At 35.8% G+C, this 24,751-nt stretch overlaps 2 protein-coding genes across 7 annotated transcripts in view; both read right to left on the minus strand.

Moving 5' to 3' along the window:
* Window positions 1-24,751, minus strand: part of LOC123552510 (uncharacterized) — a 206,793-nt gene that overhangs the window by 59,257 nt on the left and 122,785 nt on the right. The gene's annotated exons all lie outside the window — the stretch shown is intronic.
* The window catches only part of LOC123552512 (uncharacterized), an 82,523-nt gene continuing 79,557 nt past the window's right edge, over window positions 21,786-24,751 (minus strand). For all 3 annotated transcript variants that reach the window (XM_045342226.2, XM_045342224.2, XM_045342225.2), the window contains exon 3: window positions 21,786-22,144. In XM_045342226.2, coding sequence (XP_045198161.2) covers window positions 21,982-22,144 — 163 coding nt within the window. In that variant the 3' untranslated portion in view covers window positions 21,786-21,981. The remainder of the gene's footprint in view (window positions 22,145-24,751) is intronic.

Raw genomic sequence — 24,751 nt, forward strand, 5'->3', positions numbered from 1 at the left:
TTTGGGTCTTTCTTGGCACATCTTCTTTAACATGCTCTTCAGGACTCCATTCATACGCTCACAAAATCCATTGCACTTCGGGTTGTATGGTGTGGTGAAGAGTTGCTTCACTGATATAAGACGACTTACTTCTTTCATCAGGTCAGATGTAAATTGGCTGCCTCTGTCACTTAAAACTTCACTGGGAGACCTACTCTCGAAAAGATGTCAAGAAGTGCTTCTGCTACTCTTTCTGTGTCAATTCTTGGTAATGCTACCGCTTCTGGTATCGCGTGGCATAATCAACCACTGTTAATATATATCTGTTTCCACTGTCTGACACTGGTGCAATAGGTCCTATAAATCTATGGCTATTCTGTGGAAGGGTTCTTCAATCACTGGCATGTCTCCTAAAGGAACCTTCTTAACTCGGCCTTTCGGAATGGTCTCTTGGCATTTGTCACAAGATCGGCAAAATCGTCCAACTTCACTTGAAATCCCAGGCCAATAAAAACTTGACGTGATCCTGTCCTCAGTTTTCTTTGCTGAAAGATGTCCTCCAACGATCGATTCGTGAGCAAGTTCCATCACTCTTTTGCGTTGCTCGCTGGTACGACAATCTGTTTGGTCTCGTAGTCATATGCCCCTTTCGTTTGAAGATAAACTCTATACAGCACTCCATTTCTTATTGCAAATTGTATTTGCACCACCTTGGTTTCGAGCATGTCTCCTGTCTTTGCTAAATCCCACAGCTTTTGCAATGCTTTATCTTCCTTCTGTGATGCCTTTAATGTCTCCACATTAACTTCTGTTTCACCAGGAGGGTTTTCGGCACATTCAGTGCTTTCGTTGGTAGCTCTGCTTTTCTACTCTGTGATCTTGTCATAACCGCAGCTACGATGTATCAGCAATCTTCTTTTTCCATTCAGGATCAGGTCTATCAAGTACACCAGGAACATTCCCAATGACTAAGTCACAAATCAACGACTTTGGTACCATTGCCTCAATTTCTCCAATGTAATACGGAGTATCAACCCATATCTTCGCCATAGGTACAACTTTGGCGTCCCCATCTATTGTGATCATCACTATTTCTTTGCCTAGAAATTGCTCTTCTTTGACTAAGTCTCTTCTTACACAGCGGATTCGCATCCAGTGTCCCTTAACACTTTAACTTCTTCTGTTCCTACGAATCCTCTCTGTACCTCTAAGTTCCTCTCCCCTTTTAAGCTATCAATGGTACAAACTCCTGCAAGATTGGACTGACTCCCCATTTGCCAACTTCAATTTTCCGTCTTCAGTATTGTTTTTCAATGGACTGTTTTCTACTTCCGTTTGAACACACACTGCTGCTAACTCTGGTCATTCTTTGCTGGAGCTGATCTCATCTGCTTACAATCTCTGCTAAGTGTCCTGCTTTATTACAGATAAAGCAACTCTTTGGAGTGTTACTCCTGCTGTTTTGTCTACAGTCACAGCGCTAAATGACCTGCTTTATTACATATAAAGCAGGTTTTTTCCGCAACCCATTCTTCTCTTCTGTCTTTCGACTGGACTGCTCATGACTGGTGGAGTTGTGCTTCCTTTGTGGCGCAACACTCTTCCGACAAATATTGAAGGTGTCCCTTATGTGCTTCGATGTACTGCTCTGCAAGACGTGTTATCTCATCCATCGACTTTGGTGTTCTCTCTTTCAGAAACACCGCTAATTCGCCGAACAACCTTCAATAAACTGCTCTCTATCATTAAATCACATAAGGATTCATACGTCTTTTCTATTCCACCAGTTCAGTCCAACGACTGAATTATCTCTTTATTCTCGACACAAATTGGAAGACCGACTCTCCTTGGTCTGGTTTACTTTGTCGAAATTAGATCTGAATCCCTCTTCAGTCAACTGATACCTCCTTAGGATCGCTTTCTTGAGAGAATCGTAATTACAGGCCTCTTCTGTGGCAATGCTTGTGTACACCTCCAGTCCCATTCCTGTTAAAAGTGAGCTAAGACTTATGGCCCAGCTCTCCTCTTCCCACTTTTGACTTTGAGCATATCTCTCAAACCTTTCCAGATATGCGTCAATGTTATCGTGCTCTTCATCAAACTTTGGAATCTTAGGTCTGTACGCCCTACAAGTATCAGTACTGTCTACTCTGTTGACCCTCAAACGCTCAATCTCTAAGTCTCTCTCCTTCATTTGCAGTTCAAAGTTCATCTCCATCTGTCTCCTTTCTTCATCACGTCGTTGAGCTCTCTCTTCCCTTGCTATACATTCCTCTTCCTTATCTTTGATGAAAAGGATCAAGTCTCCACCGGACAATCCAAGTCTCTCGCCAAGTCTCAACCATCATCGTAATACATCATGCTTGTTATGATAGCTGCAATATTATTATAGTTAATCCCGGACGAGCCCCCAATTTGTCAAGTTTTAGGTTAACTATAATGGTGACAATATTTGAGGTATCTTCCAAGCGGTATACACGATGAAGGTTTCCTAGATATACTTGACTTGCTGTACCCCTAGACTTGCTTCACGTCTTAGACTTGCTTCGCTTCTTAGACTTGCTTCGCTTCTTAGACTTGCTCCTCTAATTTAAATTGCTCCTCTCACTAGACTTGCTGCGCAACCTGGACTTGCTGCACTTGGAAGACTTACTCCTCCGAATTGGACTTGCTCCTGCTACTGGACTTGTTGCGCAACCTGGACTTGCTGCACTTGGAAGACTTACTCCTCCGAATTGGACTTGCTCCTGCTACTGGACTTGCTGCGCAACCTGGACTTGCAGCACTTGGAAGACTTACTCTTCCAAATTGGACTTGCTCCTTTCACTGGACTTGTTGCGCAACCTGGACTTGCTGCACTTGGAAGACTTACTCCTCCGAATTGGACTTGCTCCTGCTACTGGACTTGCTGCGCAACCTGGACTTGCTGCACTTGGAAGACTTACTCTTCCAAATTGGACTTGCTCCTTTCACTGGACTTGCCGCGCAACCTGGACTTGCTGCACTGGAAGACTTACTCTTCCAAATGGACTGCTCCTTTTACTGGACTTGTGGCGCAACCTGGACTGCTGCACTTGGAAACTTACTCTTCCGAATTGGACTTACACCTTTTACTGGACTTGCTGCGCACCTGGACTTGCTGCACTTGGAAGACATACTCTTCCAAATTGGACTTACTGCGCAACCTGGACTTGCTGCGCTTTGGAGACGTACTCCTCTAACTGAAACTCTTAAGTTTCGTTAGTGACAATACTGGAGGTTTCTTTCTAAACCTTATTTTTTTCTCTCTTTTTTTATTTCTATTCCATTTCAAGTATAAATACAAAACGCGCGAACCGGATAGAGAGACGCCATTGTGACGTCACGCAAACAAAAATAGCATACACAAAATGGCGGCAAATTGTGTTTGTTTTATACAAATAAATTGATATTTTTGACATCCTGCCTGAATAGTTTTTGTCCATTTCATCGAAACCAGTAAGTTTTTACCAGAATATTCCACATCTTTCCTAAGCAAAAATTTTGGTGATAGAAGATCTTTTAAAGATGTTGGCACTAAATTTGATTTTCTAGCCGTTAGAAAAAATGCAAACAAAAATAAACACCAAAATGTGATGTCATCCTTGTTTTTGAAATCAAGAATAGAATGAATACTATGCAAAATTTCCGGAGTGATAGGCACAGCTTGTTTTACTGAATGTAAATAACTCTTAGCAATTCCTTTTAGAGATAAATTCAATAAAAAAACTATTAACCTGATCTACTTTATATCTAAGTAACACATGTATAGTTTTCACTCCACTGATATAATTTCTAATTGAGTCAGTGGACTTAAATGATCTACTAAGGAACTGAGCATACAACTGTAAAGTTTCCGTTGATACTAGTAGACTACATAATTTAAAATACAAACAAAATAAGACAAAAGATTCCCATTGAATTCTGAGATTTCTGCGAGAACCTTCAGCATAAGCCCTTTTGTTGGATTCCTTTAAGTCAGTTCTCAAAACTTCAAGCTGGGATTCTGAAAACAAATATTAGAATGCAACTAACCATAAAACCATTAGAACTGAACAGTGTAACAAACATGATATGAACTAAATTCGTATACAAACAAACTGAAACGTCAAATACACCTGTATACTATTCATAATAATTGACTGTTATCGAGAGAAATTCATCTGTATAATATTTGTTATACTTGCCCGTTAACGAAAGAAATTAATACAACAAAATTATAAAATTAACCTGACAAACCAGTTCTAAGTGTTTTTGACAATTCACAGCTCATATTACCAATCACTGACAAAATTGAAAACTGACTCATCAACCTTCCATTCTACTGTTTCATATTCCTTAGTTAATTTCCTGAATTCCCTTTCATGATTCGAATTGCAATACCACCTTGATAAATGGTCTGCTATTCGATTTTCATTTGAAGTCAGATGTTGCGCTTTAATCTCAAACTCATATACTGACGCAAAGAAACAAATTTCTCTTAGACAAGACTGTAAAAAGGAGCAGCGTGCCTTACCAGAATTAAGTGTGATACAAACCGACTGATTATCACACAAAACTACAATTCGTTATGTTTGAAGAAACATTCCCCATAAATGAATACATACTACTAAAGACAACATTTCCAGAGCTCTATGTGCAACTGTCTACCGCAATAACTAAAGGAAAAGGGCATGAAAGAAATGCCCGTTCCAGAAACCTCCACAAGAAACCAGACAGGAGTCCGAAGAAAAAACTGCATCTGGTTCTGACCAAGAACCCAGAGATATCATAGACACTCCATATATAAAGGTAAAAAGACACACCCACCACTGAACGTCTTTTTGACCTCAACCGGAATTTCATGTAATTCATGACGTTAGTGTAATTGAGCTCTCTCAACCAGCTTAAAAGACGATTAACAAAAATCCGACTGGATTTACACAAGAACCTATGAATTAAGTTACCTCAATAATGACTGTATTTCCTTTACTGGAGCCTTTCTTTTTGCAACCATCTGTTACTAAAACAAAATTCCTCCAGCCTTTCAGGTGTAATTTCCATAGTCATTTTCACTGTATCAAAAAATACACCTAAAATGTCATTACATGGGAAGGGGACAACTCTTCTCCACAGATTCCTCAATACCACTGTACTCTAAACCTTGCTAAAGTTAAATATGCCATTTGAGCATTTTCAGGCCTCTCAACACCTGCGAAATCATCCAGGTAATTAAGAATACATATCCCAATACTGAATAAAATGAATGCTAAAGCATTTGTCACTCTCTGACATATTAAAGCTGCACTCCGCAAACCCATGGATAACACAGTGTCACAAAAGGTATGTTTTTTCCAAACAAATGACACTAAATTGTACTGTGAAGGACATATACTGATTTGCCTATACGCTCGTTTTAAGTCTTTTTTAAACATTAAACAACCTTGACCTTTTGCTAAAATAAGTTTAATAAAGTCATCAATTTTTGGAAAAACCAATGACACTGTTTCACCCAAGTAAACATCTTTATCTATATAGTCGTTGACTGCATTTGATGTACGACTACTAAGATCTAAAATAACTCGTCTTTCTGATACTGACTTCTTTGGTACTGAATTTAAAGGAGAAATTAACAGATTGTGATTGAATGGATTACTTTGAAACGGTCCTATAACAGCTTCATGAGACATTTCTTTTACCAGATAATTCTCAATTTCTATTGGAAATTCTGTGGCTTCTTTATAGTTTTTATATTTCCATGTATTTTTGTGGGCGACAATAAATCTTCATCACCTTCAAAGCCTAAAGGGAAACCAAATTCCAACAAATCACATACAAGTAAATCTTTATAATCAAAATGAGTTAACCAAGAACGTATGTATTCAACATTGATCTTATGATTAATCTTAATACGACAACCTTCGAAATTGAATTTTCCGAATCCTTCACTAACATATGTATTTTAACCTTTTCTGAACTGTTTATAATATGTTGACCTTTACCTGTTCCTTGCAAAGCTTACAAGATTTTGAGTGTTTGCAAATATGTGAAACTGCTAAAGTCTCTGAATTTTGTGATCCTGTATACTTGGACTAAAGAGAAATTTAGCGAAAAATAATCCTCAACTTTCTCCTCGTTCAAGTATTTTGTTTTCAAATTTGTTGTCATGACAAAGTATGAGGACAGGAAGAAGAACTTTCTGGGTGTTGTAATTTAACTTTATCTTTAATCCAACAAGTTGCACAAATATGTTGGGCTAAACGCATCCTACCTTTTACCACTATGGTATGTCCACTTTTGTGTTCGCAACGATTACGCTGAAAAAGGGAACAGAACCATACATGTATTCATCTATGGCATTGTCTGGTTTGGGGTTTGAAAGGATGTGTATTTCTTAGGTTTGGCGCCCTGATGAGAAAAACTCTTGCTATTCATGCTAGCAGAGTTACTTTTATTTAAAAGAACTAACTCCAAATAAGTGAAATCATCATTCCATGATTTGAACCTAATTCTATTTCCCTCAGAACCGCAGCATAATATGATTTTAAAATTTTAAAATCATGGGAAGTGTTCAAATACATTATCCTGTTTAATAACTCTTGACGACCTGCCTGTTCTGCTGCTTTTGTTTTTGGATCAGAAATTATTTCTAATTCGCCAGCCACAAATAAATTAACATCTAAATTCTGAAAAGACATATGACGGCTAACAAATTCATAACGTTATTGTGCGTGAGGATAACGTATGTTTGTTTTGACCATGTCAGAAGCTTTCATAGTAATACCAGACTTTCTGCTTGATTTTTATGTTTACTTTTGTGTTTTTTCTTCCTAGACTTAGAAATCTTTACTTCATTATCTTGATTATTATCACTAAAAACTCCAAGTTTCATGAAAATCCTTCAAGGGGTTTAGGAGATATGGAGCGGACACAAAAGTGTTACGGACGGAAGGACGGACGGAGACCTTTCCTATAACCCCCACCACTCGTGGCGGGGGATTAAAAATGGAGTTCTAAACAAATGTTTTAAATGACTACAATAAACAATAAAATATGAGCTAGATACTAAAATAAATATATTAAGTTTTTCTATTGAGCCGCTTCTAATTGGGTTGAGGCATTGATGTGAATAAAAGTATTTGATATTGCATGTTTCAATTAGCTGTAATTTTGACATTTTACTAACAATGTACGTTTCTAAATGAGTAAACATATGTGCGTGTAGTAATTTGAAATGTGTTTGAAAAAGTCTTAGTATTACGCTAGAAGATTTGGTAAGTGCATGTTGTCATACAGTTTACAGCTGTATGCAACATCGCGGTACAAATAAAATCTCTCTGACATATCTCTACAAATATTCTTGTATTGTAGTTATTGACTCCCTTTTCGTGCTATCATTGCTATAATTATTGTTGAATTGCTGTTAATAATAGGATTTGGGTCATTTGTGGCTGATTTGGGTTCACTATGTCAATAGCGGGATCCCAGCTTCACATATTATGCCATATACAATAGTTAAAGGGAACCAGATATTTGTTACAGCAAGTACTCGTTGTACAATACTATGTATAGATTTGGACCAATCAGAACACGTTCTATAAATAGCTCCAATCAAATTTCACGTCTGCAAAGGTATAAATAGGTAGATGGATGAGAGACAGATCATTCGGTATCCAGCGATCGAAGAAGACACATCGAGGAATCAACTTATAATTTATCCCAGTACTTTGATAAGGAGGTTATTGCAACTACACTGTCAGGGCGGATAAATTATTAAAAAGGAGAAAGTTTGAAGTTCATAGACTAAAGAGGAGTTGCAGAATTTCAACAAGGTTTCGAGCTATAGGGCCAGCGCATAGGAGATTTACCTTAATGGTAGTTGAATGCTATAGACGATAGTAAATATAGCCTGAGCATCGGAAAGCTGAGACAGAGACCCAGAGTTTGGTAATTTACTGAGATAGTAGGAGAGTTCCAGCTTAAGGACGGTTCAGTGTTATCGGCGAAGTACAGCCAAGGCATCGGGGATATACCTATATGGTAGTTGAATGCTACATGTGATAGCATAAAGGCGCTGGGCATCCAGGAGTTAGGGCAATTAAATAGAGTTGCAACTTCAATTGAGAGGACAGAAGCCGAGTATCTATACGATAGGACTCGTGTGTTGTTAATTCAAAGACAGTGTCTGACGGGAACTTAGTTTGAAACATTTAGTGATTTGCCTGATCCCTGAAATTATCTAGCTCATAATTGAAATCATTTACGAATCATTGGTACACGAATCATTTAGGCAAGGTAGCCAGAGGAAACTTTTATATACGAGATATTTGGTCTCGCCAGCTGTACGTTTTAACAAAGGACATTCTATTTCGTTTGAAAACTGCCTCTATGTGCTTTCTTTTATTGATTTTTCTACAGTATTTTGACCGCCCAAACAATGAATCGTCAGACAATTAAATAGTTTCTTTGTTTAATTCAGTTATTTTGAAACTGGTTAAACCTTGTAACCATTATCGTGCAATTCCTTAATACATGCAAAAACAGACATTTTGAATTCGTATTGACGTTTTAGTCTTAAGTGAATTTTGTGTGATTTTCACATCAAAGCAAACTTTCAAATGTAAAGAGCATCTCAAAATGTATCTTATAATTATTCATTATGAACAGACTATCAAGATGTTGATCAATGCAAATGAAATTATAATACAGACCTGGGGACTTCATATTTTGTTTCACATGCAAATATAATGCCGTTTGTAAAGGTTTAGTTTCCGTTAAAATTACAGGATGCACTAATTGCACCATATTGTCTACTTAGAATTTGTCTTTTCTGGCAAAGCTGTTTTCTGTTGTTGTCGTTGTTGTTTCCAAAACTGTCAGGATACGAGTTATATGACCAGAGGAAGTGCCTACGCCTTTAGTATCTTGAACAATGAAATGGGTCCAATCGCTAAGGTAACTATATCTCAGTGTTGTTATATTTTCTGGTCCTTCGGGATCATTGATTTCAACTCATTTAGATTTGAAGATTGAATACCACTTAAGCCGGTATTTGGGGGCGTGGGCAGTGTTGCATTTTCCATTACTGCTCATGAACAGACTCTATCAAACCGAGTCTGCATTCTTCACTGTTTGCCTTGTTTTCGGTGCTTCCGAGGGATCTACTTTTCAGATTTTATTTACTTCACAACAGCGGGTGTTAAGTGCTGTGTGGCGGCCGTAAAAAGTCGCCCCGACTTCATCTCAGTGTTGTTATATTTTCTGGTCCTTCGGGATCATTGATTTCAATTCATTTAGATTTGAAGATTGAATACCGCTTAAGCCGGTGCTAGGGGGCGTGGGCAGTGTTGCATTTTCCATTACTGCTCATGAACAGACTCAATCAAACCGAGCCTGCATTCTTCACTGTTTGCCTTGTTTTCGGTGCTTCCGAGGGATCTACTTTTCAGATTTTATTTTAGACTAGCTGACAAACGATGTAGAATGTCCTTTGTAAAAACGTATAGTTAGTGAGACCAAATATCTGATATATAAATTTTCCTCTGGCTACCTTGCCTAAATGATTCGTGTACTAATATTTGTGAATGATTTCAATTATGACTGCTATCTGGATGATATTCTTAATATGGATTATCCGTTTTTTTGGTCATTTGGTGGGTACTATTTATCCTAGGGAGCTTCAGTTAATTAAAGCTAACAATTCGGATACTCTATTTATGACAATATTATACATACCAAAATTTATGACAAGAGGGATGATTTTATTTTTAGTATTGTAAATTTTCCCCATTTGGATGGGGATGTACCTCAGGCTACATCTTACGGGGTATATATTTCTCAATTAATTCGGTTTGCTAGAGCGTGTAGTCATGTCAAGCATTTCAATGAACGTAATCAATATATTACAAGTAAACTTCTTCAGCAAGGCTACCGTTATTACAAATTGCGTAAATATTTTGCTAAATTTTACTATCGTAATTCTGATTTAGTTTTAAAATTCAATAGTTATTTAAAGACTCTTCTGCGAGAAGGTATTTCTAAACCCGTTTTTTATGGGGATGTGGTTTACAAACTTCGTATGATATTGGGTCATGGTAATTTTCCAAATGTATTTGGTAAAATTATAAAACGTTTTATTAAAAGAGGTTACGACCCAACTGTTTTGAGACATACCGCATGTTTAGTGTCCAACCCGTTTACAGTTGGACACTACGCTTCCCTCTTTGATTGTGTCTGACGGAAGAGGGGGAGGACTCTATGAAAAGCAGTTTATAAATCCTACCATGACTGAACTGTTTTGATATTTGTCTTCTGTCTTGTTTCGTCGGGCCCTTAAGGGTGTTTCTCTTGTTGCTCTGTCTTCTGAAAAGGCATTGAGTACATACGTTTTTGGTTCTTAAGGTTTGCTTTTTATATATTTATACACGAGCATTTTTGTGTTTACATGGCATGCCTTTTTGTTTCTATTACGTGTGTAACAGATTCACCTGGCGGTGATTACTTTTATTTACACTGTCCCGTGTCTTTGGAACATGGTGGGGGTAAGAGTGAGGTTGGGTGCGCACCATAAACCGGTTTAAGCTCCACAGTGGTGTTTTTGCCACTGACCGTTCCAAGGCGGTGCCCCACTGTGTTCCTTTGTTTGTTCGTTTTGTCCTTGTGTGTTGACTTTGTGTGCGCGCGTGTGTGTATGCTTATTGTTCATCTTGTCCTTATGTGTTGGCTTTGAGTGTGTGTGTGTGTGTGTGTGTTGTTCGTTTTGTCCTGATGTGTAAGCTTTGAGAGTGTGTGTGTGTGTGTGTGTGGTGCACGCGTTTGCGTGCTGGGGGTTCGTTTTGAGGAGGCTGCGCTTTTGGTGCGTGGCATTCCCTGTTTGATATTTCTCTTTGTTTGTAGATAATTTTAGGTATCAGGCAAATCACTAAATGTTTCAAAACTAACAATCTCCAATTAATAATAATTAGCTCAAACTCCTATAGGCTGGAAACTCTATACTTGACTGGTCTTTTTGTTGAAGTTCCCATCAGACAATGTCTTTGAATCAACAACATACGAGTCCTATTGCACAGATGCTCGGCTTCTGTCCTGTTAATTGAAGTTGCAACTCTATATAATTGCCCCGACTCCTGGATGCCCAGCGCCTATATGCTATCACATGTAGCATTCAACTACCATATAGGTATATCCCGATGCCTTGGCTGTACTTAGCTTATAACGCTGAACCGTCTGTAAGCCGGAACTCTCCTACCATCTCAGTAGATTACCAAACTCTGGGTCTCTGTCTCAGCTTTCCGATACTGAGCCTATATTTGCCATCATCTATAGCATTCAACTACCCTTAAGGTACAACTCCTATACGCTGGCCCTATAGCTCGAAACCTTGTTGAAATTCTGCAACTCTCTTTAGTCTATGAACTTCAAACTTTTTTATTTTTAATAATTTATCCGCCCTGACAGTATAGTTGCAATAACATCCTCGTCAAGGTACTGGGATAAATTATTAATTAAATCCTCGAAGTGTCTTCTTCGATCGCTGGATACCGAATGATTTCTCTTGGTTGGTTGGTTGTAGTTTTATTTATACTCGCTGCCGGGAGTCCCATATGAGCGAGAATATTCGCGCCTTCACTGTCCATCATAAAGCGGCAGCGGGCGTCTTGTCATGCTGTCCCTCGTAGTCCTTGCGGAGTACCAATCTCAGCGTTCGTGGAAGATGACAATACAAAGCTGAGGTGGTAAAAGATCCTTCTTAGGGCCACAGCCCTCGCCCTTTGTTGTGACTCTACCGGCTGTCCTCAATATAATTATGATCACTTCCGGTAGAGCCGCATGCCTGCTCCGCGACGTGCACGCGGCGAGAGCTCAGGAGCAGAATGATTTCTCTGTCATCGATCTACCTATTTATATCTTAGCAGACGTAAGCTTTGACTGGTGCTATTTATAGAACGTGTTCTGATTTGTCAAAACTTATACATAGATTTTACAAGGAGTACCTGCTATAACAAATAGTTGGTTCCCTTTAACTATTCTGTATAACATAACGTGTGATGCTGTGATCCAGCTATCACTTTAATTAACCCAAATTGTCCATAAATGTCCCAAATCCTATTATTTACAGCAATTCAAATATGATTATAGCAATGGTAGCATGAAAAGGGAGTCAAGCACTATCTGTGCTTATGTGTAACGTTATCAATATATCAAACATACACATTATTCTGACAAAAAAAACAATTCATTTTTTCTTATAAATGGTTATCTGACACATTTTTATATAACAATGTTAATGAAAAACATAACATTGGTGCTACAAACAAACAATAATACATAGAAAGAAAAAATCCTGTTGTATGCCATATATCATTTGTTTTAAAACTCCGTGATGAGCCATACGATAGGCACGATTGGCACGTGCTTAGTAAAATTTCAATATCTTTTAATTCAAGCAATTTGATTTGTTTAGCCGAGACATTACTTATTGTTCGACAGTTCAGCATTCATCCTAGTATTTCCGCGATGCACCAAATCCAAAACGTCGATAACTTTTTTTTTATTCAACGAAACATACAAACGCGGGCACTAATTGTCTTCAATCATTAATAGTTCAAACATCTTTTTTCTATGACAAGCGAATGATTTTCAAAAAAAAGTGACCAACTTATTTTCATAATCTTTCATAACTGAAAAAATGTTCCACTCAATCATTAAGTGGTACAAAATTAATGAGTATTCATTCTTCCGCCTACTATGGATCTCACATTCAGGGGGGCGGAGCTTTTTATAGATATCAAAATCTTCCTATTGTCCATTAACGGTATACCAGCGAGATGTTTGGGGAGGTTCTCTATAGTTTGGCAATTACCTCTACTGGTCTAGAAATAAACCTAGTGCGCTAGCCGACAGTGGTTATTACTTTGTCTTGTTTTATTTTTAATTAAGTTCTTGAAAGTTATAGTTGCTTTGTTAAATTATTATGCTTTTAACCTGCATATTATATTTCATTGAAAAAAAATTTAATATTGTGTTCTACAAACTACACGATAAGTGAGTCGGCTGCTATGTATTTACATCCGCATAATTTTGTGTACAAACAATTTGGCCACACCTCCCAGGGAAATTCAGATATAAATTTTTATCTTGACAGGCTTAAACTTTTTCCTCAAAGTCATCTTTGCAAGATAAAGCAGAATCAGATTTTGAATAAGATAGTGTTAAGTCACTATGTACAAATGTGCAAATTTAAAAATAGATATATTTCTACAGATTTAAGGAAATTTCAAGGAAGGGTTCCGTACTTGAGACGGAGATGCTGTTGATTGACGAAAATAGGCGTTTTTACTATAAGTCGGTTATAGGTCACTTATTGGCATTCTCATGCATTAAGTTTTGCCTTCCTTACGCTGCGCTCCGTTTCAGCAAACTTAATTGCATTAGAATGTCAATAAATGATCTAGATCTATAACCTAAAATTCCTGTCCGATTTCAAAGGTTCGGTTCAAAATCTCATTAAAGTCGTTTTTTGGTGGAGGGAACAATACCAATGAAAAGTTGGTGCGGAAACTTTGATTTAGTAGTGCCGAAATTCAACTCGCTTAACATAATTTTTATTTGGCAGGAATAACAAATGCATGATTACCAAAACCATTAAGATAAACGTGTAATATACCGAGCCAGGCCAAAAACAAATCATATTCTTAGATGGGAAATTCCAAATATATAGATATTTTATATCTCAATAATGAATTGTTAAAGTTATGTTGAAATAAAAACTGTTTACTCTTCAGGGTTGAAAAGAAGAGTGGACAACTTTACTCATAGTGTCATCATGGTAATTAATGGTTCTAATATGTAATGGATGGCATATTTCAAGATGCCGACCCATGCATTTAATTTGCACAAGACAGCTTTTTAAGGAAATAAAAGACATAAGTAAACTTCAACATAAACAGAGAAAGATATGCTGAAAATAACAAATGGAAAGTTCAATTATATGAATTAGTAAAACTAATTAAGTGTAAACTCTTTGAACCTGAAAATGTTGTTTCTATCATACAAATCATTAATTGAATATTTTTTCAATTAAGAACGTGTAGCAAAACACATTTTAGTACATTGAATGCTCGTTAAATTTATTGTTTCATTTTTTGTACAAAGAGTCCATCAGTCACTCACAGCTTTATCGTTGACATTTCATCTTTGTTCAGATTTTACGAAGTATTACTTCGACATCGATGTAACAAGAAGGAAACCCGTCGAAGAGAACAAAATACATGGTTTGACAGTCAAATCAAATCCTGTGGTTAGTTGCTATAAAAGTCACAAAATTAATTATTGTATTGTCCGTCTACTAACAATTTTACAGTAACATGGATTACGGCGTAGAAAATGATATTTTGAAAATATGAACTTACATAATTTTGCGACTTTTCAATGATACATTATAATTTTTCAGCTACTTTGGTGTCTTCAGTAGAAAAAAAATGTTTAAGATATAGAAATTATTTAGAGAGTGCGAATATTGGTTGTTTTATGTCAGTTCCTTTAAAACAAGAAATATCTGTAAAACAGATGGATGCTCCCCGCCCGCTTAGATAAATAGGAAGAGCGCAGATCTACGGATCTCGGGGTCGTGAGTTCGAGCCCTGGGCGAGGCGTATGTTCTCTGTAACGATTTGATGAAAGACATTGTGTCTGAAATCATTCGTCCTGCATCTTTGATTCATGTAGGGAAGTTGGCAGTTCCTTGCTGTACAGGTAGAAAATCCAGGAACACTGGTTATGTTAACTGCCCGCCGTTACATAACAGAATTTCTGTTAAATAAACGGTACTTAACCCAAAATAACCAACCAATCAACCAACCTAAATATGATTATTTCATTTTGAAAGAACAAAAGTGGAATTTACTGACTGGGCACATAATTATAGTTTACTACTGTTGAATAATCCCATCGGAACATGAAAATAAGATGTTCACTTCCTGTTAAAAATAAAGCATCATTTGAATTTTCGCTGAATTCCAGCAAGTGGTTGCTGACAAATACTCCTGACTAGGATGGCAATATAGTTTACTAATGTTGAGTATTCAAAGGGAAATAACTCCGTGAATTCGTCCGACCAGAACATGAAGAGAAAATGCGCATCTACTGGGAGAAAAGCTTCCTAGGAAGTTTCGTTGAATTCCATCTAGTGGTTGCTGAAAATAATCCGGATAAGAAATGGTACTACAGTATACTAATTTTGAATATTCAAAGGGCAATAATTAAGGGAAAAATCAACCGAACTGAACAGGAAGACAACATGCGGAGTCCTCTTAAGAGTATTATTTCCTAAAACGTTTCTATGAATTCCACCCTGTGGTTGCTGAGGAATACACCGGACAAGAAATTATACACAAAATATGTTTATGTTGAATAATCAAAGGGCAATAACCCAGTAAAAATCATCCGGCTGGATCACCACTTTTTTTAGTAAAGCTTTCTATGAAGTTTGACTGAATTCCAACTAGTGAATTGTACTACAATTGACTAATTTTGAATAATCATAGGGCAATAACTCGGTGAAATATCATCTGACCAAAATATGAAGACAATATGCACATCTGCTCTAAATAGCAGCGATAATATGGTTCTCCTCAGGGGAGTATACTAAAAATTGAATATTCATCACATCTAAAAGTTATGTCCAGCATTTTGAGGAAATATGTTTGCTCGGCTATACAAACAACATATGTAAGTAACTATTGTCTAGATTTAGAGTTACTGAACAGCTGAATATGAGTTAGTACATTCATTGACCTCTGTAAAGCAGTATGTCCATCGGATGAAATTCTTTCAATGAATTCATTAGCGCATCTTGTTAGTTAATTGCAATGCAAAATTTAAGAAAATAGTCAAACTCGTAGTCCTCTTGATATGAAAATTTAAAATATACGTTCATCATACCCAAAGACTGAAAATATATTTAAAGTTATAATTCTATTAAAATAGTAATTGATAGCATGAATCTACAGAAGAAAGAAATAATGGAAGTCAGTTCATCATAGAAGTGAATAAAATGATCAAAGTATACTTTTCGTTTCTGTAGGCTCTATGTTTCACACAATAAAGACGATAATGTTTAACTAGACAGCTCTTTAGCATTGTTTTGATCTAAACTTTCCCAACGTCTTACATGAACAAACGTCCTAACCCTAACCCTTACCCTATTTAACAGAAAAAAAACGTACGATAATCAAGTTCTATTATTTACCTGTCTTTTTCCCCACATGTAAACCAATATTACAGGAAATTGCCCGGTGTTCGTGTGACTACAAATAACATTTATTTGATAAATATCGATAAAACGGAACATTTTGCGGCGCTAATTGAAGACATAGTTTCCAGTGTATTCTCTGGCTATTTGTGTTGTTTTTGGGGGGTTTTTCGATTTCATAACATGCTTTATTTTCAAAAACAAAAAACGCATGAAACAATGTAGAAACGTTATACAATACATCAGCATCAAGAGTGTAGTTAAACTGTCCTTACAAGCATGCATTATCAGAGAAGTGCAAAAATTTCATCATAGATTAAGAATCTAAATAAAAACAAAGAATCCATTCCGAACACCTCGAAAAGTTTTAACTTAGAAGGAAACAAAGATGTTACTTCTAACAACTGTTCAAGAATCAGACCCATTTGGAATGAAATGTGCATATTGCGTTGATTATCTGTTTTCTTGCGGTATCAGGATAAATCTATTATGGCCGCAATATACAACCTTCTAGATTTCTCGATTATTCTGATTTCTAGCTATATGAATAATTTTGTCATAAATAACCGTTTGAAAAGGAAACACCAATCAATTATATCTCGAGATAACCACTTTGTAATAAATGGAAATGACGCCAGAAGACAGATAACTATGTGGCAATTTTATTTATCTTGCGCGTACAAAATAATGAGCATGAGAATAGAAGAAAAAACTTATAAACAAATTTTTAAAGGCTTATAACATGGCTGCCAATTGTTTTGTATATAATACGCGTACAAATTAACGAGCGTCAGAAAAGAAAAAAGGACTCCTTTACAATTAAACATATTTTCTTTAAAGCCTTATGATACGGCTGACAGATTTTGTTATGAACATAAATTTTGTAGCACTTTAAGGACGGAAAGAGTTGGCAAGATGATTACGGGTTACACGAAAATCTGAAATTTTGCCTATTTAATCAAACCTTAAATTCTGCTTACCTCACTGTTATCCATGCTTCTTTCATTTTATTATTGCATCAATTATTGCGGAAAACAATGCATTTTCTAAGTCACATGCACACCACAAACATCAAATGGCTGCTCTATGAAAAGATCCTTTGGAAGCATAGAACCCAACCAAGAAATTTAATAGCAGTCTCGGTGTGATTGAGTCGACCCATGAGAGGTTATGAAATGAGAAACTTCCCACACGCCCTCTAGCGGGCTTGAGCGGAATTCTATTATAGAAAAAAATTATCATTCTCCGGGATCTCAAAGGAAAATATACCAACACTCATTACATGAAATATTATAAAAGAATACAATGATTAGTGTATTGATTATATATTTTGTATGTTAAATGCGATAAAAATCAAATAATTTGGTAGCTTCTCTCCATTCCTTGCAATTTATTTCTCGATTCAAAATACTTTTTTATGGAAAAACATAACATTATGCTCCAGATAATAACTTTGTTGTTGCGCGTCATTGAAACGTCATGATGTCTCTTCTGCTTACGGGGTTAATTCCTGGACTCTGTTTAAAAAAATCTACTATAAAACAGAGTGCTACAAAAAATTCGTTTGCTTTAAATATCAATTTAATGATTCAGTTAGAAATGGTATGCAAGAAATATAATCGACCTCTGGTACATGTAAATGGAAATATCCGGCTCCCGAGTAACTAGTTTTGAGGTTACTCGGCTTTTCGAGAGTAACTGATTGGCATTAGGTAACCGCAAAATTGCTAACCGAGACCTGCGTCTACAACCAGTAGCATGAAATAATTCTATTTACCGACAATTGATATAAAATAGCAGGTCAGATGAATAAACCTGTGTTGCGAAGTTCACGGAATAGTCTTGCATTCAGCAATTTATTTCTGTTATTTGAAGCTAGCTATTAATAACGACATGCCTCTGTCTGTCTAATGTCCTCTTAGAATTTAATAAACTGATAGTTTGTCTTGTCTTGATGCTTTTAATACTGATTAAACCCTGTCTCAAGCTATATTTGTATTCACAGACGGTCTGGTGTGAGCCAGTATAATTTATTTATACAGGGATCTTGTCATGAAAAGTGTGAAATATAGGGAAATGACAACGAAGACATTAACACAGGAAATACACGTAGGATTTAACAAAACCTGAAAAGGTGAAAGGTGATTTGAACGAACATATTTCTATCTCATGGCCTAACTATAGTAAAGAAACCAGCGTGGGAGTCACTGGCACCAGAGCAGAAAGAAAATGCCTCTATACATGTTATACACTACCTCTAGGTATTCTATAAGAACCATGGTCATGGACGGTAAGATATACTAACCCATTTCAATCGCGCATTTCATACCTAAAACACGCAGTTCTGTAAATGTGGACTATGGATATTGAACAAGTGGTAATTTATCTTCCATTGTGTACCGGTCACATTTCTTCAATATTTCTTATCTTAGAGAAACAACGAGTAGTTTATAGTTTTCAACGTTACACACAAAAAAAAACTTTGTTGAACTTCCCTGGTGCAGTTCCGGTCTAGATTACAAAAACATCTGATTGGCTGATGTGAAAATGTATGTCAGTCGTCGTTTAACTACACGTGCATGCTAAAATGTGTACATGCATCATAAATGTTTAAAATGAATTAAATAAACAGAACAGATGTATACCAATGTATGACTTCAAATTCAAAATCATATCTAAGATGAATTTCATTCATCATTTCGAGTTTTATTGTAAAACTGTGAATATTTTGCATTCTATCTTTCTTTGTTTACATTTCGCCTAACATGTGCACACTGCTCTGACCTCTAGACCGGATGTTCATTAGGGAAGTTCACGCAAGTTTTTTCTGTAACGTTGACGAAGGCATAAACTATGTGGAGTATCTCTGCAGTATGGAATATTGAGACAATGTGACTGGTGCATGGTGAAAGATAAATTATCTCTTGATCTATATACTAAGTAATCATTCACCGGACTGCGCGGTTTTTATGTGATTCATGACCATGGTTTTTATAGAATACCTAGGGAAAGGGTATAACATGTACCGAGGCATTTTTTCTGTTCTGGTGCCAGTGGTGGGAGCCATCTGGTCTAGTCGCGTAATGGTGGACAGGATTTTGAACACTAATTTTTCACTTGGCATGGCAACAGAGGTCTAAATTAAAGCTAGTTTCTGGTTACATGTCATTGTGGGTGTATTTTTGACAATTTGGTAGGAAAAATGGGAGAGGAGGTTGTATTTGGTGAAGTGAAACTCAGTTTTAGTATGAGTAGTACTTCCAGGTCACAGCAATGTGATTTTGATGTGATTTTACTGTAAGCAATTTCGACAAGAGAAATCTCTCTTAGAAGATACATGACCCCTACTTTTCTCTTCATTTTATATCAGTTTTATCATAACACTTTTAAATGAGGTAAGGATTTGTTCTCTGAAATGGGTCTAGCTGTGTTTGGTAGCTGTTTATATAGAATATATAGGGAAAACTATTTACTTGTTTGTGACCTCATGCTAAGTTCGCTCGTATAAACCTGCGCACGTGAGGAATAGAACTGGGTGTTTATTGTTAGCAAACTCTTTAATTCTGAAAATGGGCAATTTAAAACTTTAGAATGTAGATATATGTGTACGCTTAATAAACCTTAACATATTATTTCGAACCTTCGGCAATTAAAATCAAATATAATACAATTTACCCATGGGTCCTAACTGAATTACAAAATCTGGTGAAAATGAAAGACACAGTATTCTTATAATTTTGTGTCGGTTAACTTATGTTTTCTGTCGAAAATGTTCTATTTTCAGATGGATATTTAAGCCAGTTTTTATAGCAAACGAATCTGATTTGTAACTTGAAAATTTATATCGGTGTCATGTCTTTACTGAAAATTGATTCATATCCAGTCTTATAGAAAACTAGAATTGGAACAGCATAAAATGGTTCATATTTACAGGTAATCTGTATTGACAGGTTTTAATATACTGCAGAGGTTGAAACCGGAAATGAAATCAGTGTTCTTTGTACAGAGGTATATCTAGTACAAGTTTGACTGTACCCTTTAATTGATTCTTACAACAAACTTGCTTTCTAATTATTTAATTCATGTTTCTATATTGTATTCTTATAAACTGAGAAAATATACATGTACTGTTTTGGCACAGGAAAAAGTGCATCTTTACTAATCTTACCTGTCCTGTATTACAAAGCCTGTTATTCTGTGACATTTTGATAAAAGCAAAACTGTAATATTTTCACTATAGAATTCTTCATGGTATTTCATTTTATTACCAGCTTGTAAAAAGTTATTTTTTACCATAAGTAAGCTGACAAAAACATACGGGAAATCAATTATGTATGAATATATCCTAAATTTGGTGTTGTGCAAAAAGGTATGATATTGTGTCTAAAACCATATATTGTGTTATTGCAAGGGAAGTAAACTAAGAGATATCTCTGCCTAAGGCAAGAGTTGTCTTTCTTTGTGGATCACAATTTTAAATTACATATTTAAACTTCTGTTATTGATATAAACAAAACAATCACTAATTTCACATTTGAAAAAAACATATTTTTTTGTTATTTGAAGGACTTAGAAATTAATTTCTAGACTTTACTTAATATATTATATCTCTATACTGTTATTTTGTCGAAGGTCATTCTTAAGAATTGATCTCTTGAAACTGTTATTTCAAAATTCAACGTTATTAGGACGAATTTGCATTTCTCTGTTACACTTATAAACATGTTGTTTCATTGAAATGCTGCTGAATTTACAGTCGTTTGATATTCTTCTGGGATAACGTTATGCATTACACCCACGTTAGTTAGTAGCTTTCGAAATAAGTAGAAAAAAACAACAACAACATTTAATTAAACTCTTGTGTAACTAGCCCTGTGGACACCTGTTGTTTTGGAAATATTTCACGCAACTTGTGACTTTACGAGCTATTGTAAACATATAATACCAGTAAGTAATTTAAAGTTGGCGTAAGAAAACGGTAGAATTAAAAGACATACGCGCTTTAAATTGGCATTTTGGTTTTCAGTACTGTTTAAATATTTCCTGAAATATTTTTAAGACTAAAATCTTACTGATGGTACATTTAAGTGGATGTTAAAAAGAAATTGACTAGTCCTGAAAACCCCATAATAGTGTCTTCCTGTTTTATAATCTTGACAGCGTCTCGATCTAAATTATAGGATAGAAGTAAAGTAGTTCTTATCATTAGTAAACCTACTTTTATGTATCACTGGTTGCCAGAGACAAACACACAGACACGCGAAATATCTGTCATTTCATTTTCGTAGAAAATGTGCGGTTTAAAGTCTTCTGTTGAATTTAGGTTGTATGTAAGATTTTTAGATATGTCAACAAAACTATACACCCTGGTGGCTTGTGATGCGCTCCTGTTCTTGCTCTACTTAACCTGAACTATGTTGGGAAGTGGCTAAATACTCTGATATCCAGTCATTTTTATTTCATAAAATCTGTGAACAGTACCCGCCTTACACCCATAAGGTTACTTCAGTTAAAACCGTGTATGATAAAAGTAAAGAAAATGACAACTGAACACATATTACACTTATGCATTTTTTCTTTTAATTTTCTCATTTTGTTCTGAATCATTCCGCTTATATGCAAATCTGGTACATGTTTGTAAGAAATATTTGTATTCAAAACAGACTAATAAGGAGTGTCCTCTTATAATTGAAATCTCAGAAAAATTGAGACATAATGTTTCCATGGGACATAATATCAAATCTTCGATTTATCTAACGTCCCCAAAGTCGACTGACACAGCGGCAGTTCTGCATCCAGAGATTGCATTTGCATGAAAGTCCATTGCAACATTTAAAGCCAGGTCTGTTTGTCCATGGAACACAGTGGTGATTCCAACGGCGGCATACAAGGCGTTTGTAACTTTGGAAGGATTTTCTGAAATAAAAAATACGAACATTGCTTGGTTAATTAGCAACACCTACTCACCAACAGAATATAATGTTATTTTCCATGCATCACTGTAAAATTAGAAGAAAAACTAAAGATTTTTTCTGAAAAAGTGCATGTTCATTATACAGCTTCCTTCGAATGGAAGTGGTAACTGGTATGTAAATGACTGATCAAATCCATTCATCAACGACAAAGTTACAGACCGGACACGAAATCGGGATGGACATTCAATAACTGGAAATGAATGATAACGTCAACAGCCCCTAGCTCCGAGTTGAGCAGAACGCTACATTTAATCATCTACCAGTAACAATTTTGAGACATCTGCAGATGTTTTCATACGTTGGTGCACATGGAAACTTTAATGATACACAATGGAATGTCACAAATAGCGGCGTATGGTCCACAGTTAAAATAATGGGCTTACCCTAAACGAGGAAATAACTGGCCGAAGTAAACAAACTGGAATTTAGAGTGGGTATCTGAAGTTATGGAGCCTGTATATCAAAGACAAAATTAAGAAGTTGGCACTTTATCCAAGGGGTGCTCAAACAATTCCCAAAAGCTATGAAAGCGGGAGTATTGGAAACATCCAAGTAGAAATGTCTAATCTGAAAAACTAAACAGTACATATGTCGTCCTGCACACCCTGAAAATATCGTAATATAACACTTCTAACTGAGTGTTCAGCCACCACATGGCATAGTGAAATAAAAAAATCAAAACTCCAAAGGTCGTCCATCTACCTATTTTAAACAAAAATGGTTGTGTCACATTCAACATTTGACACTTATCCTGGGCAAAAGAGGAGCAATGCTGCAATATTGAGTGTTGTCAACGCGTCTCGCAGCAGGACATTCCTTTTACTGTCGGATATTAATCCCTATCCAATTTACTTCTCTGTTTCATTTGGCAAAATATGAAGTAAACATGCATTTCCTTTTGATATTTGTATAAGTTTGCAAATTATTAATTATACGTTGATCAAAGCACCTTATAGATTTTGATAGGTAATGAAACATTATAAGTAAATCAGCTAATCACAAAACTCAAATGCAATGTATCCTATATAACATCATTTTCACGTTCTGTTTCTGAGTTAAGGATGTCCAAAGTTTGCTAGTAGACATCTCTCCTTAAACAGGAGAAGCAAATACAAGATAAAAGAACAAAGATCCGAAAGACAAAGCTAGAATCCAAGAACGTAGCCTACTTGAAACGATCGCTACCTCTGTAATGCATGTGTTGGTGTTGGAATAATGGATATGTAAACAATAATAAATAGAAAAGTAAAACTAATCAGCATCAAGTACAAAGCTAACGCATAGAGAAACAATGCAGGCACTTAATGCAGATACTGTCTGTGGAAAATCACTATCGGAGCGTTTAACCAGTTAACATTTACAAAATCTTACTGTAAAATCCCATATTCGAAAGTAAATGAATGTGTAAATGAAAGTCAAGTGAATTTCGACCTGAAACATTCGTAATGGCATTGCATGCAAACTACAGAAAAGATCATATAAAATTATACAAAACACTAGAGAAAAAAAATGAATAAACATTATGCTGAATGACTCTTCAAAGATCATGTAAAGAACACTGTGGTGTAGAGTATGAGAATTGTGGTATCAATTTATTCTGATCAATAAACACATTGAAAATATCGTATTTTAGACATTTGACTTCTCCAGATTGTATACTACTCGACCACATAATGGTAATAAATGATAAAATATATAGAAGGTCTTTGGGAAGCATACACAGCAAATTAACGAAACAATAGCAAACTTGGTTTTAGGGATAAGTATATATACAACACTTCAAGTCCCATAGCACCGTGTTAAGTGGAATTCTGTTATACATGAGCATTGGATGGAAATATTGTAAGAACAATGAGTCCAATTACCGGGAGGCTTTTTACGGCTACAACACTTAAAACTTGCTGTTGTAACAGTTAATGAATTCTGTGACAAAATGATTTGAGACCATCAACGTAACCAAGCAGAATAATATCAGACTAGACGTAACCAAGCAGAATAATATCAGACTAGCTTATATTGTGTATGTTCATTAGTGGTAATAAAATGTGCATTATCTCACGTATTGTTCTCATTAAAGTATTAAACTCGAGGAAGTTTATTTTAACGTGTAATACGTGTAAATGATCAAGGCCCTGTTTCCTCAGTATGAATGGTATTGTGACGTTTACAAGGTAAAATACATAACATCAGATAACACAGATTGTAGTGCAGGTGAGTCTTCATAATCCTTTCACAGATTTTATTTCTTAATAGTTACATTTTAAAATAACTTGATAAATTTTATTATCTTAATATTTCGGAATACGTCATTATATTATAAAATAAGCAAAAGAATAGAAAAGATATCTCATAACCTGATCTTGTTAATTTGTTTTCGGAGAGAAATGTCTTAAACGTCGGCGAAGTCATATTAAAACCTGTACATATAAATTCCATCATTCCAGAAACAAACAATCGTATGTCAACAATGCTTGTATACTTTTGTTCTTATTGTTGTTTTAAGGCTGATTTCTGCCTTATACTTTTGTCTAAATTCGAATTATATCCT

This window comes from Mercenaria mercenaria, chromosome 4 (assembly GCF_021730395.1).
Source record: "Mercenaria mercenaria strain notata chromosome 4, MADL_Memer_1, whole genome shotgun sequence".
NCBI lineage: Eukaryota > Metazoa > Mollusca > Bivalvia > Venerida > Veneridae > Mercenaria > Mercenaria mercenaria.